Raw genomic sequence first — 18,649 nt, forward strand, 5'->3', positions numbered from 1 at the left:
CTTTATGAAGATAGACTCCAGTATATTGGATAACTATTTTAGTCCTCAAAGTAGCTATAAATTCAGCTAGGAATAGCAAGCAATTTTCAAACAAAATATTTCTTTAAAAGAGTTTTCTAGGTTTGGCTATTTATTATACATGATAGATTTTTAAAAATGATTAAAATATAAAACTTTTCTTTTGGGGGTGGTAGGGTACCACTGAAGAATGATTGTTTTACACTTTGTGCGGTCAACAACGGTTCCGAATCATCTGTTTTAATCTTAACTAGGCTGTCAGAATTTAACTAAATTAGTTTTATCAGTAATAAAAATGATAATAAATTGAAATACCAGAGACTACATGTTGGTTTAGAGAAAAGTGATCTTTGAGAGTTGAAATGCTGAAGTGATCTGTTAAACTGACCTTACTGCTCCTGTTTTTGTTATAGAAGTATGTGTGACAGTAGAGCCAGTAATTTCTAAAAACCTTGCATTTTGTTCTAGAATATCATGAATTTATAGAATAATTCTCTAATATGCTTGAAATTGGTAGCCTTCTTCACATGTGTAATCTGTTTTTTGTTTTCCAAATACGTTCTCATTTAATCTTCACAATGCACTGTTGAGTTACATGGTTTGGAGGCACCAGGCCATCCATACAGCGCAGTAATGATCTAACTTGAACACAGACATACAGGCCCTGACTTCTTGTGCTCTTCCTACTGGACCATATTTGGCAACTTTGTAGTTTAAAGGGAAGTAGAGAAAAGGCATCTCCTAATGTGCTAATAGATATATTGTGGTGGAAAACTAGCAGCAGGCTAGAGTATCCTTTTAAAATTTTTTTATTTTATTTTAAGTTCTGGGATATATGTGCATAGTATCCTTGAATAGGATCTTGGAAGAGATAAAAAACATTGGTACTTGTGTGCAAGATTCTAACCATAATAGATGATATTCAGTTCCCTTTTGGAGGAAATTGAAAGCGAAAACGCTGAAAGCAATGAGGACTAAAATTCCAAAGAGGAGTTTAAGGTGTACCATCGCAAATTATTGGCTTGTGTGAGAGCTCCTAATTTTCCATTGGTTTGAATCATCCTAAAAAATGGATCATTTGATTGTTCATTCCTTCTGCCATTGCTAGTTTGCCCAGAGTTACTAAGATACACTGTATAGAATTATTTGTATTTTCATCCTCAAACAACAAATGTGTATTGCATGTAGCCAGCGTGTTTTAAAAGATTAAGACCTTTCTAAAAATGATATTGAGAACTTCCGAAGGCAACTGTGAGGTTTTTGTGGGGTGTTTTGTTTTGTTTTCGGTCTTTGAAGGTTTATAAAGATAGTCTTATGGTCTTAATTTATGACAACAATATCGTCCATGTTTCCAAAAAGACACGATTCTAGCTGCAGCATTAGAATAAAAAGTTTAATATTTAATACAAGAAAAACTCTCTACATGTTAACATTTGCTTAGTAATTCAAGTGGGGACCCTCAGGTGGTTCAGGGATCCCTTTTGTCCTACCTGTCATTCTCCCTTCTCTCTGGAGCCCAAAGAATTCATATTGGGATGTCTTTACGTTATCTAAATGTGGTTCCAGGGCAGACTCAACTTGGAGCCTTCCAGAATTCCTTTAGCCCAGGAGTGATCTTGGGGAAGCACATCCTTCCTGGGCTGGCCTGCTTTGACCTGAGAGTGTGTTTAAGCTGCAAGTCCTCATAGGCACCCCTGACACATATGTGCTCATATCTGGTGGAGTGCCAGTGACTGTACAGAGGTGAAAAGGCTGCTCTCAGCACAGGTGCTTCCACTGGGGTGGAAACTTGGTCTTACAAATAAGCAAAATGTAGGCTTCACTCATGTTAGGTGTGTGCTGATGCTTTAGCTGGGGACACATTGAAGAGGGCCATGAGGCATTGGAGGCTTCTAGGTATGTTAATGAAAGCATTACTGAAACATTTATGTGAGCTGCTTTTGGAGTCCCTAAATACGCCTCGGCTGGTGGTGCTGAGGGAGCAGCAGTTTGTGAGGATGACCATGGCTTTTGTGTTATTTAGAAGGAGGGTGTGGAGAACCGGGCTGTTGGGCAGCAGACCTACTGTGTCTTAGAAAGTAATTGTGCTCTTCCTCCTCAGGTAGATCCCTGATGTCTGTGAGAAGATGGGCCACAGCCCTGACTTGGGCTCAGTCTTTGGTGGGGCGAGTTTCACTTTAACATAATCCTGGGCCCAAATAGTTTTTCTATTATTGGGTCAATCCATTTGAAAAGCTATTTGATTTGAGACAAGCTTTGAATAATATTGGGGCGGTAACCACCAAACAGTACATACTCGGCAGTCTAGAGTCATTGTTGAGTTAGGCTTCCTAGACAGAAGCATGGGCAAGCTGGTGTCAAGATTCTGTGTAAACCCTACAGGAAAACCCAACATTGCAGGTAGTGTAACTCAGAGTGTTATACTTTAATGCAGTTTGCTGTTGTTTTTGCAATCTGGATTATCGTACCTGGGTCCCAAAACAGAAAACAAACACATAAATCTAGACTTTATACTCTGTTTACTAAGAATCCTTAGTAAACAGACTATGCATCTAGTAGGCAAATTCTTCCCTATGTTTTCCAGACAGTAAACATGTTTAGGATAAAAACAGTTCTAGACAGTACATGCTGTGGGTGGGATATTGTCCTAGGGATTTTAATCTGCCAAGTTTCAGTGTTCTTGCTTCTGAATTTATATCTGTAAAGTTTTTCACTGGCTTCTGTAAACAATTTGGGAACATACCTGGAATATACATTTACCTTATATGAACGGTATTAATGTGGGGTCATCAATATAACGCTGAAAAAAATACTTTAAAATTCACTTTAGTCCTTTGGAATTTTAGAATGCTTTAAAATGGATCAAACTTTTGGTATGGTTATGCTTCATTTTATGCCTAATTTAAATTCTTCATCAGAAGAGAATAGATCCTAATGTGTTCTTTGTTTTTGGTTTTGACTTTGTTGTGCCTTAGTCTTCTTGTAGCCAAATAAATAAGGTAGTTAATTGCATTGTAATGCTGTGCGTTTATAGGACCATTGCAGATTAGAAACATTGTATGGCCTATAAAATAGACAAAGATTTTCATTAGGAACAGCAGAATTACTTTAGCATCAAATGAGTTTCCTCTTAATATTCTCCTGTGGCGGGGCCTTGTGCATCTGAGACAACCATTAGGCAGGAGCAGCAAAAAGCATGGATATTTCAGATAGTTAATTCAGTCAGAGTTTCAGGAAGGCCCCTTTAGCTCACTGATGGGCAAGGTGGGGGAGTTGTAGCTGTCTGCTGTGGATTTGGCACTACCTGGCCTCTGTGCCTCCCTGGGGAGGAGATGGCGAGTGGGCTAAAGGGTCCCTAGGAGCGACTGCAGGATCACCAAAACTAAATTAATCCCAGGGGATAAAAGCTCCACTTTGAAATCCTTGGTAGCCTACAGGTAGATCTCTTAAAAAGAAGGCATTTAAAAGAATTTTAGCTATATGAAATTTAGTGTCTGGATATCCACCACAGGGATCTTATTAGCTAGGATTGATGACATTCATTTGAGAGCTGGCCTTTCTTGGGTTGTATGGTGTTATTAAACCCAAGTGTATGACTGTGAGATAGTTCGTGTTTTCCAGGCTTTGCTTAAACAGGGGTCCACATTAGCACTTGATACAGAGGTTATAGAAGAAAAGTGATTAAGATAAATGTCTTGTGATCTGGAGCTGGTGTCTAAGGGGACTACTCATTTCCTCCCCACCTGAATTATTTTGGGCTTTGTCTTTTTGGGGTACTTTGTTTCTAATAGTGCATAGAGCCCATAGTATTGAATGGTATAGGAGACTTCCATTTCACTTCCCTGAAAATTAAAGGGCTTTGCCCGTCTTTTCACAAAACTGTGGCTTCCTTTAATATAGGGTTCTCCTGTGAGACACAGTTAAATTTTGTAGTGCTTCTTTTTAATTACTACCTTCAGAAATGCAAAAGCTTTGATATGGTCTAATATCATTAAATACATTTTCTGTTCTGTCCCTGAAGGGTTTTTCTTCGATCCTAAATATATGAGGTTATTGGTTGAAATGTTACTCTGAGCCGGGCGCGGTGGCTCAAGCCTATAATCCCAGCACTTTGGGAGGCCGAGGCGGGTGGATCACGAGGTCGAGAGATCGAGACCATCCTGGTCAACATGGTGAAACCCTGTCTCTACTAAAAATACAAAAACTAGCTGGGCGTGGTGGCGCGTGCCTGTAATCCCAGCTACTTAGGAGGCTGAGGCAGGAGAATTGCCTGAGCCCAGGAGGCGGAGGTTGCGGTGAGCCGAGATCGCGCCATTGCACTCCAGCCTGGGTAACAAGAGCGAAACTCCGTCTCAAAAAAAAAAAAAAAGAAATGTTACTCTGAAATATTTAGGCCTTTGGCTAAAGATGAGGCAAACCACAGAGCATCCTCCTTTGTAAAGCTTCCTGCCCCTGGTCTTTCAGGCTAGTGGTGGCCCCTTTCTTCCTTCTTCAGTCCTTAATACCATCGGCCCATTCACTTGTAATGTACCTCTTTACCAAACATTTTGTCTTGTAGTATGTTCTTGTACTCCTTGACCTTCCTACCTCTTAGGGGATCTTTTAGAGTTTGTTTTCCATAAAGTAAACAGTCATGGGTGACTAGCGTTTGCAAAGAGATAAGAAAGAGCATCATTCTCATAATCACCATCCTGAATATAATCTGTCATCATGGCCAGGTGCAGTGGCATGTGCTTGTAATCCCAGCACTTTGGAAGGCTGAGGTGGGAGGATCTGTTGAGGCCAGGAGTTGGAGACCAGCATGGGCAGCATAGCAAAACCTAATCTGTTCAAAAAATTGTTAAAAATTAATCTCTCATCAGACAACTGCTGTATCGACCTTAACTTGAACAACCTCCTAGACACACATGTTCTGACATAGGTCACCTCAAAAGCCATCAGAATATGCTAGTTAAATGCTCAGATTCTTTCATTTAAAATTTTTTTAAGGGGGAGAAAACACAATGTTTCTGTAAATGAAGGATTGCATCTCACTTGTGAGGAGAAGGATTGCATCTCACTTGTGAGGACATGGAAATAGGCCGGAGGAAGGCTGGCTGCCTTTAAATAGGAAGTTTGTGATGAGTTGACTTTTAATCAAGTTATAATAATTTATAATGGCTTAAAAGTTGTTGTTTATTTTTTCACTTCCTGTAACAAAATAGCCAGTGTTTATTGTCTTTGTGTCAGGTGGTACACCAGGCAACTTCAGGTATATTACGCCATCCATATGTGTGACTGTTTTACGGATGTGAAAACAGGCTTAGTGATGAGGTCCAGGACTTACTATGAAAGGCCCGGCAGTAACTCTGCCTCCAGAGCCGGCACCTTGGGTTCTGCCTCACAGTGTACTTCCCAAGTCTCTGAGGCTTCTCCTGACACCTATGAGTTCTTTCACTTGTCTTTTTTGTACTGTCTGACATGCAAACATAATCTCCTACTTTCTTTTTGTGGTAGACAGTCATCTTTTTCTTCCTATGGAATGGCTAGAGTTAGAGATAAAGCAGGGTAGAACTAAATTTGTGTAGCAGTTTGAGACTATAGGCAAGGATTGGCTTGGCTAGGGGAAGAATATTCCATGTTCTTGGTACTTGTTTTACATTTCTTTTAGTATTAAAACTCCATGTGTTTCTATTTTTTGTAAATGAACACCCATAAGTTTTCCACCTGCATTGTAATCTCACTGAACTTTGTTTCCCTAACATGAAACAAGTGTGTTAGGCCAGATGACCTTCGAAGTACCTTCCAGTTTTATCAGATCGGGAGTCTCGATCCACAGACCCGGGATCAGTGGAGACGCTTTAAGGCCTCTGCACTTTGTGAGGTATTAGTGGGGAATATTGTGGTCTTTGAGGATATTCAGGTGAAGAACCAGCCTTATGGAAGTATCTAAGTGTAAGCATGTAGATTAGCTATTCTCAGCAGATCTTGTGTTAAACACTTTCTAAAATTGATTTACATGCTGTCTGTGGCTGATACATGTCTACTGACGTCTCTTGTAAAAAGAAGAGTTGGCAAAAGGTCATGTTTTCCTTCTGTTTGCAAACAAAATGGATTATTTTTAAAAGTTGTTGTTTTATTAGTAACTCTTAATGGGAACTCTGTTGAATAGATTTTCCTACTTTCTCTTCAGTTTATTTTCACTTGTGGAAGTGCAGGAAGAGATGGTGTAAAAGAGAGGAAGGAGGAGGGAATAAAGGCCATGCCGGGAGCCTGCGTAACAATTGCACACATTGAGAAAGTTCACAGAAATTAGATAAAATGCTTTGGAAAAATCTAGTTAGTCTAGCATTTTGAAAGAATTTCTAGAATTTCTGGGACAATGAGTTCATTTGATCATATGTTCCAGTTTCATCTGAGTGTTTAGCTCTTTTTGTTGGATTTGCTGGCTGTTGCTCACACCGTCATGCAGGGCAGTGGGCAGTTCTAGTCAGCTGGGGGGTCTCTGGGGTCCTTTCCACTTTCTTTGTAAGTCCCCACAGCCTCTTATACAGGCTTTCCCTAGGATGATGCTCACATCTGAAATGCACACTTCAACTGCTGTGAATTCCTGCCATAAAGAGGAACCCACTAGAATAAAAGGCAATCAGTTGTGTACTTTTTTTTTTTTTTTTTTTTTTTTTTGAGACAGAATCTCGCTCTATCACCCAGGCTGGAGTGCAGTGGCACGATCTTGGCTCACTGTAACCTCTGCCTCCCGGGTTCAAGCGATTCTTCTGCCTCAGCCTCCCGAGTAGCTGGGACTACAGGCGCCCGCCACCATGCCTGGCTAAGTTTTGTATTTTTAGTAGAGACTGGGTTTCACCATATTGGCCAGGCTCGTCTTGGACTCCTGACCTTGTGATCCACCTGCCTTGGCCTCCCAAAGTGCTGGGATTACAGGCGTGAGCAACCATGCCTGGCCACGTTGTGTAAATTTATCATCCGTTAAGGCAGAAAATGAACTTTGTAAACTAGTCAATTATTTCTGCTCCCTCAAAGTGCACACATGTAATCTCAGCTGTAAGTATGTTGCTTTGATTTCTCTTAACAGTGGTGAAGCCAAGGGGATAGATTTTTTCAGATAGCAGTGGTGTTGCAGGTAGAATCACAGAACTTCGCTTTGAGCCCTAATTGGACAGATCATTTTCTGAGTCTTAATTTTTCCTTTTCCATTTCTAAAATGAGGCTAGTAATACCTGCCTTATAGGACTGTTGCAAGGATGGAATGAAATGTATTGACAGCAGTAAACTATAAAACACACATACAGGGTATGAAGGCCATCTAAGAGTTTCATGAGCATAGTCAACCTTAAGTTGCTGGTTTTGCATTGTTTTTGGTTGAATATAAAGACCTGGATAATTGTAGAACTGCCAAGCAGAAAGATTTATAGAATGTAGCAGTGGTGTGGAGACCCCTGGCTGACAGGTGGTGGTCTTCTTATGGGCTGAGGGACAGACTAGATGCATGTGAACTGGCAGCTCAGCTTGGAAGGCAGGATTTGGGGATGCAAGGGTCCAGGCCAGGGTGATGAAGAGAAGTGGCCAGGAGGGCGGCCAGGCTCAGCTCTGAGGAGGCTGAGAGCTGTAAGCAGAGGGCGGGACCAGACCTCTTTTTCAACACAGGCTTGAGGGATGGGGGCAAAGTCAACCTAAACTTGACTTAGAGCTAGATCTGCTCTCTTGATCATCTTTATTGGGGCCTCAGGCTCCTAGAAGGCTGCCGTGATAGACTAGTGGTCTCTAAATGGTTTTTATTAAAAAATCACATACTCTTTTTGATATAACATACATTTGTGTATACACTCTAAATATATTATGTACATTACATAATACATTCACAAATAGAATTTTAAAAGAATGATATAAAAATTTTAAAGTAAATGAAAGTTGTAAAGATTTTATCCTGCACTTCAATGGCTATCTGATGATTACTTTAGATAGTGGGGCTAGGAACATTCTGGGCATGGCGTGTGTCCTCAGGGGTCTCTGGGGACCAGCCTCAGCACCTCATTTCTTCCAGCCACAGAGGCAGAACAGTGAGGGAATAGCATAGCAGTGCTCAGTTGGAACCATTCCTCATGGAGCCTCCTGCCTGGCCTGTTGAGGTCCCTGCTCTGCCAACCTGCTGCTGCTGCCTGCTGCGCACATGCTAGCTATGTCCAGAGCTCAGAGGCCCCTGATCCCAGCAATGTGTGATGCCTGCACACGTGGCTTTGGCAGCAACACCTTGAGAAGGCTTAAGGATTCTGGTAACACTGGTGACCAGGGCATTGACAGACTCATCTCAGTATTTGAGTCAGTTCTAAGGCAATGTCTATTGTGAAGAGAAAGTATCTTGACTGTTTTTCCCAAACCAGTCAATCTTTCCAGTAACATATTTTAAAAAGCCTCATGTTAAATGAGAGCAGTGCAAGGTGTGGTTATAAAGAAAAGAGACTAGTGTTTATGACATAGATAAGTCTGTAAAACACAGACATATTTTATGGATGCTAATATGCCAGTAGCAGTAACAGTAACATTAGTTAGTAGAGATTGAGGTAAGCCTTTCCACACATACTGTCTCATTTAATCTTCACAACAACCCTGTAAATGTAGGAAATACTAATCTGTTCAACAGATACTTGAGTACCTATATGGTATTGGCGCTGTGAGAATATGGTGTAGAAGAGAACAGACAAAGGTTCCTGTGCTCACTTGAGCAGCTTATGGTACAGTGGGGAGCCAGGCATGCCCCCCAGGGACCAGACATAGCAGAATCATGTAGAGGGATGAGTACTCAAGGTCTCATGTCAGAGCTGTAGGATAGGATGAGGTCATCAAGACATGCTTCTGGAGTGGACAGTTGGACTGAGAAAGAAGCTGGGGTGTAGGGGGGCAGGGTGGCGCCTTTGGAGGGAAAAAATCAGTGCTCCTGGACGGTCTGTGGGGTGTGTCATTTTCTGTCCTATTAAGTTGCTCTTTATGTGGATTTATTTTCTCCCCAGGTAGATCAAAATCTTCCGGAGGGCAGGTTCTGTGTCTCTTTCCTTCATGTTTGTCACTATTCCTAGCACAAAATAGGTTCCAGTAAATGTTAGTTGACATGAATTGGTAACTTGATTGGATGGCTAAAGGATGTGTAGTGTATAAGACACCATATCTACCTTGTAACATTTTTGGATGTCAAGAAACAAATATTTATTGAGGCTACGAGATTAGAAATTAAAGACAAGCCTTGCTTCCTGTGCCCATTAAGGAGCTCAGAATCTGAACGTAGAACACCCAGCAGAGCAGGTGGAACAAGCAAGTATACCGTGTCAGGATTTCCCAGCTCCCCCATCTGTGGAGCTCATTGGGTCAGGCTTCCCAAGAAGCATATGCCACACCATTTGGGGTGGCCAGTCACCCATATGGCAGATGGCATGTGTGCAGAGGCTTGTGAGCGGGGCTGCAGAGAAATAACAGCTAGTGGAGAGGAGATCGGCTGGCCTGTGTTTCTCTAGTGCTGTCATGTAGAAACGCTTGATTCAGGCAAGTGATTGACAGGGCATAAGCCTCTGTCCTGACACTCTGCCTCTGTCCTCGGGTAATATTTGTTGAGAGTTCAAGGGCATAATATCTCAGTCCCACGCGGCTCTGCTGTGAAGGCCCCCCTGGTGAACTGCTCTTTTATCCAGCTTCTCCTGTGTCCAGCAGAGGAGTGCAGACACAACATTGTTAATAGCAACACATTTTACAAGATTTACCTCGTCAAACCCCACCCCCCTAAAAACCGTAGCTTCTTTAATGTCCTGCTGGCTGTGTGAAAAACAGGAATTTATGTAACAAGCCCTGCACAGCAAACCTTTTCCTGTTCGGAAAAAATTTTAATTGTTGGCAAAGTTAGGAGACAGCTCTGTTACTCAAAGAGCGACCTGAGATGTCCTCTTAGAAAAATATGTAATATGATGTTTTGATAAGAGAGTGCTGTGGCTTTTAAAAAAATGTCTAAATTAGTACACGTCCCACCTGAGTTAGTGAACACTTCTTGAACATTTTAAAGATTTTATTATTGTGTCTCCTGCAGTCTTATTAAAAATGACTCCTAGCTGCGCTTGCCAGTGATCTGACAGGCTCATCATGAATGTTACAGAGCTGTAACCCCTCGCCCCAAGTCAGTACAACAACCAGGAAGCTTCTATCTGGGAAGATCTTTCTTCCCCCTTTATCATTAACTAAATGTGACAGGGACAGGAGTCAAGCTTCCTCTCCTCCGGTGATTTCATTGGAGTTTATCTGTGTGTCTATTGTGTTCAAAGAACAAAACTGTCATGATGGAATATTGTGCAAATGCCTGGACTTCCAGTGTATGGAAAACGTCGCAGGGTCAGAGTGCAGGACTGCATATGACTGCATTCCAGCGCTACTCCGGGGGCAGGCCTGCTGATCTTAAGGAGGAATTAAGGACTCTGTTTGGTGGGCTCAGACAAGGGCAAGACCTATGGCTCTGTGAGCATGCAGTGTGTGTGTAGCGCCTTCCCATAGGAGCTTGGGAATCTATCTTACCGGAATGAAAAAGGACGGGAGGGAAATGTAGTCCTTGGCCTCTTTTAGGGATTCTTGAACCAACTCTAAGCCCCCGGCCCTCTTCACAGCATGTCTCAAGGTGAGGGTAGATCTTGGATGTGGAGGAAGGTGGGGAGTCTTGGGAATGGGAGACAGTCACTGCCATGCACTCACACACCTGCTCTGCTCCAGCTGGAAATCTGGGCTCTGGCCGTGTCTGCCCCTGCACTCCCACTCGCTGTATGCTCTGGCAGGAGGGCTTGTCACGTAGCTGCTGTGTTGAAATCCGTGGGTGGAATGCAGTACAGAGGGTCAGAGGGCGTTTTGAAATGTGGATTTCTCAGCCCTGACTGCTGGGCCTTACTCTGACTTTTGCATCTTCTTTTAGAAAGTGAGGCCCCCTCCGTTTTCTCTTTTCTACCACTTTTTAATGAGAGAGGACTTCTCTCCCAGTTTGTGTTGGAGCTGGGCCTCATCTGGCTGTGCAGAGGCTCTGCTCAGGTGCAGCAGTTGGCACTCGGGCTCCTGCGTCCCATGTTGATGGCATGAGGATGTGGGCACTGTGGCTGCACCCCTGGGTGACCACAAATCCAGCCAGAGCTTTTTGTGGTTGAGGAGAGGGGCCACAGACATGCAGGGGGCTTGGTCAGCTGAGCCTTGCATCCAGTTGGCAGAGGAGGCCAAGGAAGCTGGGAGACTGTGCACATTCCAGGGGATTAGGGCACCCAGAATCTCACTCCTTGCCTTGCGAGCAGACCTCTGAGGAAAGAGGCGCTGAATGAACAAGGTGCAGTGGCTGTGTGCCCTGTGTTGTGCTGGGGTGCAAAATGCTGTAAGACAACGTCCTTCCTCCTGGGGAGCTCACAGTGTTTCCCATGTCTCCTTTTCCACGTGTCCCCTGGGCTCTCCTGAATGCCATCTTACAACGTGTTGTAGAGGAGATGAATCAAACCATGGCTTTCTCACCTGCAGCCTGGCTCTGTTGTTTCTGCTGAAGCTTGAAAGACTACCTCTGGCCCCTTTCACCATATATTTGCACTTGTGGGTTTATGTCTATAATACTTTTAAGCTCCTACCCATACCACACTGAATAGGAATAGGGAAGCAGGACTTTGGGGGTGCAGAATATCACTATTCTAAGTTGGGGTCTAATATTCCCTTCATAGTGACTGCTTATATGCCAGGTGCCACTGAGCATTTTTATGTATCTCATTTAATACATGTAACAACCCTGATAAGGTACTGTAATTTATTCCTGCTTTACAGGTAAGGAAACTTAAGAATACATTGGGGCTAGGCAGCTTCCCAAGGTCATGTAGGTTAGTAAGTAGCAGAGCCACCAAGTGCTCAAAAGAAAAGTGTTTGGTTTTTCTTCCCTAGTTGGCCCAGGGATGATAGACGTGGCATGATTAGTCATGAAGCTGCACTAGCTTGAGTGTTATAGCTCTTCTCGTTCTCTTATCATTTCTTCCCATCCCAGGTTGTCTCTTTGGACAGTGTAGCCCCTGCCTATCTGGGGCTGTGTCATGGAGTTAGTTGGTGTATCCTACTCGTACTACTGGTTATTGGTAGAACTGGAGGGTAGGGGCACTACTTGAATAAAAAAAAAAAAATTGTTTTGCCAGGTCAGCTTTCTCAAATAAAAAAGCAGTGACTCTGTTTTCCTTATATTCACTTGTGTTTGCTTAACAGGCTTTAAAGGTGTGAATGAATCCAAGTCTTACTGGTTTGGGGGCCTTTAATTTTTGATCAGCTCTATATTCTTCTTTTGTGGGAGTGTGGGGGTGGGATGGAGTGTTTAACTCTTGTCGCCCAGGCTAGAGTGATCTTGGCTACTGCAATCTTAGAGTGATCTTGGCTACTGCAATCTGTCTCCTAGATTGAAGTGATTCTCCTGCCTCAGCCATCCAAGTAGCTGGGATTACAAGCACCTGCCACCATACTGGCTAATTTTTGTATTTTTAGTAGAGATGGCGTTTCACCACCTTGGCTAGATGGGTCTTGAACCTGCCTCAGCCTCCCACAGTGCTGGGATTACAGGTGTGAGCCACCATGCTTGGCCTATATTCTTTCTAGTCTTTTGTCTTTTCTGTTTTCTATAAGTATGTGGTGCCAGTATTACGAAACTCTTTTATGTAAATAGCACATGTATAAGCTGAAGAGAATTGGCAGTAGTTTTAAGGATAGTTGAAATGGAAAGGGTTTTTGATAGCATTTTGTTACAGAGTATTATTGTAGCTAAGCAAAATTTCAGCAGTTATTAAAACCAGTTCTTGCAATTTTTCCATAAAACTTAGCTGTATAAAAGAAGGTGTTTATAATAGTTCTTGTTACAATTTTGTCCCTTCATTAAATAAGATACAGATACTGTTTTTAAGATACTATTTAATCCTATGCTATTCGCCATCTTTTGTAGTGGGTTGGGAAGCATTGGGACTGTTCAGATGGAAATCTGTACCACAAACTCTTAAAATTTTTTACTTGTTTTCCCTGTAATACATGTAGAATAGTAAGTTTTCCAAGCAGAGAAGTATTGTACTTTTAATACGATATTTTGCTTTACAGAATTCAATTCGTCATAATCTGTCCTTACACAGCAAGTTCATTCGTGTGCAGAATGAAGGAACTGGAAAAAGTTCTTGGTGGATGCTCAATCCAGAGGGCGGCAAGAGTGGGAAATCTCCCAGGAGAAGAGCTGCATCCATGGACAACAACAGCAAATTTGCTAAGAGCCGAAGCCGAGCTGCCAAGAAGAAAGCATCCCTCCAGTCTGGCCAGGAGGGTGCTGGGGACAGCCCTGGATCACAGTTTTCCAAATGGCCTGCAAGCCCTGGCTCTCACAGCAACGATGACTTTGATAACTGGAGCACATTTCGCCCTCGAACTAGCTCAAATGCTAGTACTATCAGTGGGAGACTCTCACCCATTATGACCGAACAGGATGATCTTGGAGAAGGGGATGTGCATTCAATGGTATACCCACCATCTGCTGCAAAGATGGCCTCTACTTTGCCCAGTCTGTCTGAGATAAGCAGTCCCGAAAACATGGAAAATCTTTTGGATAATCTCAATCTTCTCTCATCACCAACATCATTAACTGTTTCGACCCAGTCCTCACCTGGCACTATGATGCAGCAGACACCATGCTACTCATTTGCACCACCAAACACCAGTCTGAATTCGCCCAGCCCAAACTACCAAAAATACACATACGGCCAATCCAGCATGAGCCCTTTGCCTCAGATGCCTATGCAAACACTTCAGGACAGTAAATCAAGTTATGGAGGGATGAATCAGTATAACTGTGCACCCGGACTCTTGAAGGAGTTGCTGACTTCTGACTCTCCTCCCCATAATGACATTATGACACCAGTTGATCCTGCGGTAGCCCAACCCAACAGCCGGGTTCTGGGCCAGAATGTCATGATGGGCCCTAGTTCGGTCATGTCAACCTATGGCAGCCAGGCGTCTCATAACAAAATGATGAATCCCAGCTCCCATACCCACCCTGGACACACTCAGCAGCCATCTGCAGTTAACGGGCGTGCCCTGTCCCACACAGTAAGCACCATGCCCCACACTTCGGGTATGAACCGCCTGACCCAAGTGAAGACACCTGTACAAGTGCCTCTGCCTCACTCCATGCAGATGAGTGCCCTGGGGGGCTACTCCTCAGTGAGCAGCTGCAATGGCTATGGCAGAATGGGCCTTCTCCACCAGGAGAAGCTCCCAAGTGACTTGGATGGCATGTTCATTGAGCGCTTGGACTGTGATATGGAATCCATCATTCGGAATGACCTCATGGATGGAGATACATTGGATTTTAACTTTGACAATGTGTTGCCCAACCAAAGCTTCCCACACAGTGTCAAGACGACGACACATAGCTGGGTGTCAGGCTGAGAATTAGTGAGCAGGTAAGTTCACCCCAATATCAAAAGACCTTTTGAAAAATAGAACTTGAAAGAGAGGAACACAGTAACCTGCCATATATCTTCCATGGTTAGCACATCTTTGATGTCAACTGACTGCCTCTTGCAGAGTGGGATCTTTTATCATTCATTCTCTGTCCTTTTGGCAGCTTAGCAGTTTTCCCTCTGAGCTTAAACATAAGGAAACTTCCTTTAACTGCTTTAAAGAGTTCTTTTTGACGGTTCGATGGCTGCATCTTTTTAGTAGCTCTTCAGTAAATCAATATATTTGATATACATCAAATGCCGAAGGGTTTTCTGTAAAGTAGAATTTTCCCTGTTGCATAATTTTAGAGCTGTTTGGGAAGCTCTAGCTTTTTGACCCTAAGTAATGTCTGTCACTCTAACATGTTAAGTTGAATTGATTTTAATTTGGCTGTATTTTCATTGTGTGTGTATGTGTTTTTTCCTAGGTTACACTTAAAAGTACTTCAGATTGTCTGACAGCAGGAACTGAGAGAAGCAGTCCAAAGATGTCCTTCACCAACTCCCTTTTAGTTTTCTTGGTTTAAAATAAATAAATAAATAAATTAACCTTCCTTTTTTTCTTTCGTCAAACTTGGCAGCAAAGACATTTTTCCTGTACAGGATGTTTGCCCAATGTGTGCAGGTTATGTGCGGCCGTAGATAAGGACTGTGCCATTGGAAATTTCATTACAATGAAGTGCCAAACTCACTACACCATATAATTGCAGAAAAGATTTTCAGATCCTGGTGTGCTTTCAAGTTTTGTATATAAGCAGTAGATACAGATTGTATTTGTGTGTGTTGTTGGTTTTTTAAAATATCCATTTGGTCCAAGGAAAGTTTATACTCTTTTTGTAATACTGTGATGGTCTCATGTCTTGATAAGTTAAATTTTTGTTTGTACTACCTGTTTTCTGCGGAACTGACGAATCACAAAGAACTGAATCTCCATTGTGCACCTCCACTGAACAGCTTTGGACCTGTTCACGTTGCCACAGAATTCACATGAGAACCAAGTAGCCTGTTATCAATCTGCTAAATTAATAGACTTGTAAAACTTTTTGGGGGGGGGAAAAAAAAGATTAAATGCCAGCTTTGTACAGGTCTTTTCTATTTTTTTTTTTTTTTGGTTTATTTTGTTATTTGCAAATTTGTACAAACATTTAAATGGTTCTAATTTCCAGATAAATGATTTTTGATGTTATTGTTGGGACTTAAGAACATTTTTGGAATAGATATTGAACTGTAATAATGTTTTCTTAAAACTAGAGTCTACTTTGTTACATAGTTGGCTTGTAAATTTGTGGAACCACAGGTATTTGGGGCAGCATTCATAATTTTCATTTTGTATTTCTAACTGGATTAGTACTAATTTTATACGTGCTTAACTGGTTTGTACACTTTGGGATGCTACTTGGTGATGTTTCTGACTAATCTTAAATCATTGTAATTAGTACTTGCATACTCAACGTTTCAGGCCCTATTTGGGCAGGAAAGTGATGTATAGTTATGGATACTTTGCGTTTCATATTTAGGATAACTTAATATGTTTTTATGTCTGTATTTTAAAGAAATTTCATCTGCTTCTGCTGAACTATGCGCACTGCATAGCATCAAGTCTTCTCTAGAGACCTGTGTAGTCCTGGGAGGCCCCATAATGTTTGTAGATCAGAAAGGGAGATCTGCATCTAAAGCAATCCTCATTTGTCAAACGAGGGATTTTGATCAACTTCACCATTCTGAGTTGAGCTTCAGCAAAAGTTTACCCTCATAATTCTGTGCTCTTGTTTCAGTCCAGGTAGAGGTAGGTTTTGTAGTTTGCCTTGGGGAATTATGTCAACATTTGCACTTCATCCCATTCTCCCTTCTGCTCTGCAGATTAGATTACTTAGCACACTGTGGAAGTTTAAGTTGAAGGAGGAAATATAAAAACGGGACTTGAGTGGTTTGTAGAATGTGTTTATAAGTTCAGATGGGTAGCAGATGGAGTAGAACTTACTTACAAACTGGGGAGATTAATTTGAAGACCAGCAAACCAGCTGTAAGTTGTACCTTGAGATAATGTTAAAAGCCTTGGCTTAGGATTTTGAAAATGTCTTTAGCCTGTAGCAACCTAAAGTATAATTCTTATCATCATGTTTTAGTACTTTCCAACTACATATAACTGACACGCCAAATTAATTGGCTTTGTGTCCTATTTATTCCATCAGTATTTTCAAGTCACGTGGAAAGCGCAAAGTCATCACGATGAAGAGAACAGGTGCACAGTACTGTTCCTCTTGCATTCTTGAGAGGGATCTAATTTCTGTATATATAGTCCATATACACTTGCTTTGTCTTGTATGTTAATTGCATCTTCATTGGCTTGCTATTTCCTAAATGTTTCACAAGAACACAAATGTTCCTGATAAGATTTCCTATAGTAGGCCAGCTGTATAGTAAGCTTTCCACTGTGATGTTCATTGTTTTGAAGATTCATTGAACAACCACCACTCTAACCATTCTCACTGATGGGCACTCCAAGACACAGCTGGTTTTCGAAACCCGAGTTCCTCTAAGCACAGCCTCCCAGGTATGTAATTGAACTTGGTGCCAAAGTACTTGTGTTCTCATTTCTGTTAGTGCATACTGTCACTTTTCCTCCCATGCCATTATTGCACCATTATACAAGGAACCTCAGAGCCCCCATTTGTTCATTAAAGAGGCAACTGCAGCTAAAAATCACTGTTAAAATCTTACTGCTTCATAGAGTAGCTCTTAGGAAAATATTTCTTCCTTCTGAGTCTGTGTAATTATACCTCCCCAACCCGCCATTTTGTATTGAAATCCTGACATGAATCATGGGTAGCTCTCCGAGAACAGTGAAGTCCAGGGAAAAGCATCTGGTCTGTCTGGAAAGCAAACATTATGTGGCCTCTGGTAGCTTTTTTCCTGTAAGAATACTGACTTTCTGGAGTGATGAGTATATATCAGTTATTGTACATGATTGCTTTGTGAAACGTGCAAATGATATCACCTATGCAGCCTTGTTTGATTTATTTTCTCTGGTTTGTACTGTTATTAAAAGCATATTATATTATAGAGCTATCCAGATATTTTAAATATAAAGATGTTTTTTTTTCCATAATATAGACGTATGGAATATATTTAGGTAATAGATGTATTACTTGGAAAGTTTTGCTTTGACAAACTGACAAAGTCTAAATTAATGAGCAAATGTTGTATCCCAGTGAGCAGTAAGTCAATGGAACATCCCAAGAGGAGGATAAGGACACTTAAAATGGAAATCATTCTCCAGCGATATACACTTTGGACTTGTTAACTGCTGAATATATACTTCCAATACCCCAGCCCTCCCCAACTCAAAATTCTTATGTTCAAGCTCTTAAGAGTTTCTTAATTTATAACTAATTTTAAAAGAGAAGTTTTTTTTTTTTTTTGTGGTTTTAGTTTGGGCGTAATCATTCATTTAAAAAATGCATTGTGGTTTATGTGAACAGACCAGCCTGGCATTACAGTTGGCCTCTCCTTTAGGTGGGCACAACCTGGCAGTATGGCCAGGGATGGCCACGTGAGTCCCATCAGGGCATAGTCATGCCTCCTGCATTTCGCTACCCGAGTTTAGTAACAGTGCAGACTCCATGTTCCTGTTCCGATACTCTCTGAGAAGTGCCTGATGATGTTGATGTACTTACAGACACAAGAACAATCTTTGCTATAATTGTATAAAGCCATAAATGTACATAAATTATGTTTAAGTGGCTTGGTGTCTTTTCTAATTATGCAGAATAAGCTCTTTATTAGGGTGTGTGTGTGTGTGTGTGTGTGTGTGTGTGTGTGTGTGTGTGTACAGCTATTAAATACTCAAGTCTTGTCAGCTACAGTGTCATGGTTGGTTCAAATTTGGTATTTTCTTGGGAGGAAAGGGGGAGCTGCCCCTCTGGGACCAAACCATAGTCCCCTGAGATGGGGAACACCTACAGTCCCTGATAACAGACAATCCTGGAGTACTTCATCTTTGGAATATCTGAAAACTACATCTGGTTCAGTGATTACTAGGCATATTCTATTTTATGTTAGAGTAGACTCTACTAAAGGTAAAAACATCTTGAGGGCAAGTTAGGAGGGTCTGATTAGGAGGTCACAGA

The 18,649-nt window shown here is 41.8% G+C and overlaps 1 protein-coding gene across 1 annotated transcript in view; it reads left to right on the forward strand.

Annotated features, from left to right (window-relative positions):
* The window catches only part of FOXO1 (forkhead box O1), a 110,193-nt gene extending 91,939 nt beyond the window's left edge, over positions 1–18,254 (forward strand). The window contains exons 2-3 of the mRNA XM_010345010.3: positions 13,129–14,480; positions 14,948–18,254. Coding sequence (XP_010343312.2) covers positions 13,129–14,466 — 1,338 coding nt within the window. The 3' untranslated portion in view covers positions 14,467–14,480; positions 14,948–18,254. The remainder of the gene's footprint in view (positions 1–13,128; positions 14,481–14,947) is intronic.
* Positions 18,255–18,649: the final 395 nt, after the last annotated feature.

The sequence above is a fragment of the Saimiri boliviensis genome, chromosome 16 (genome assembly GCF_048565385.1).
Source record: "Saimiri boliviensis isolate mSaiBol1 chromosome 16, mSaiBol1.pri, whole genome shotgun sequence".
Taxonomy (NCBI): Eukaryota; Metazoa; Chordata; class Mammalia; order Primates; family Cebidae; genus Saimiri; species Saimiri boliviensis.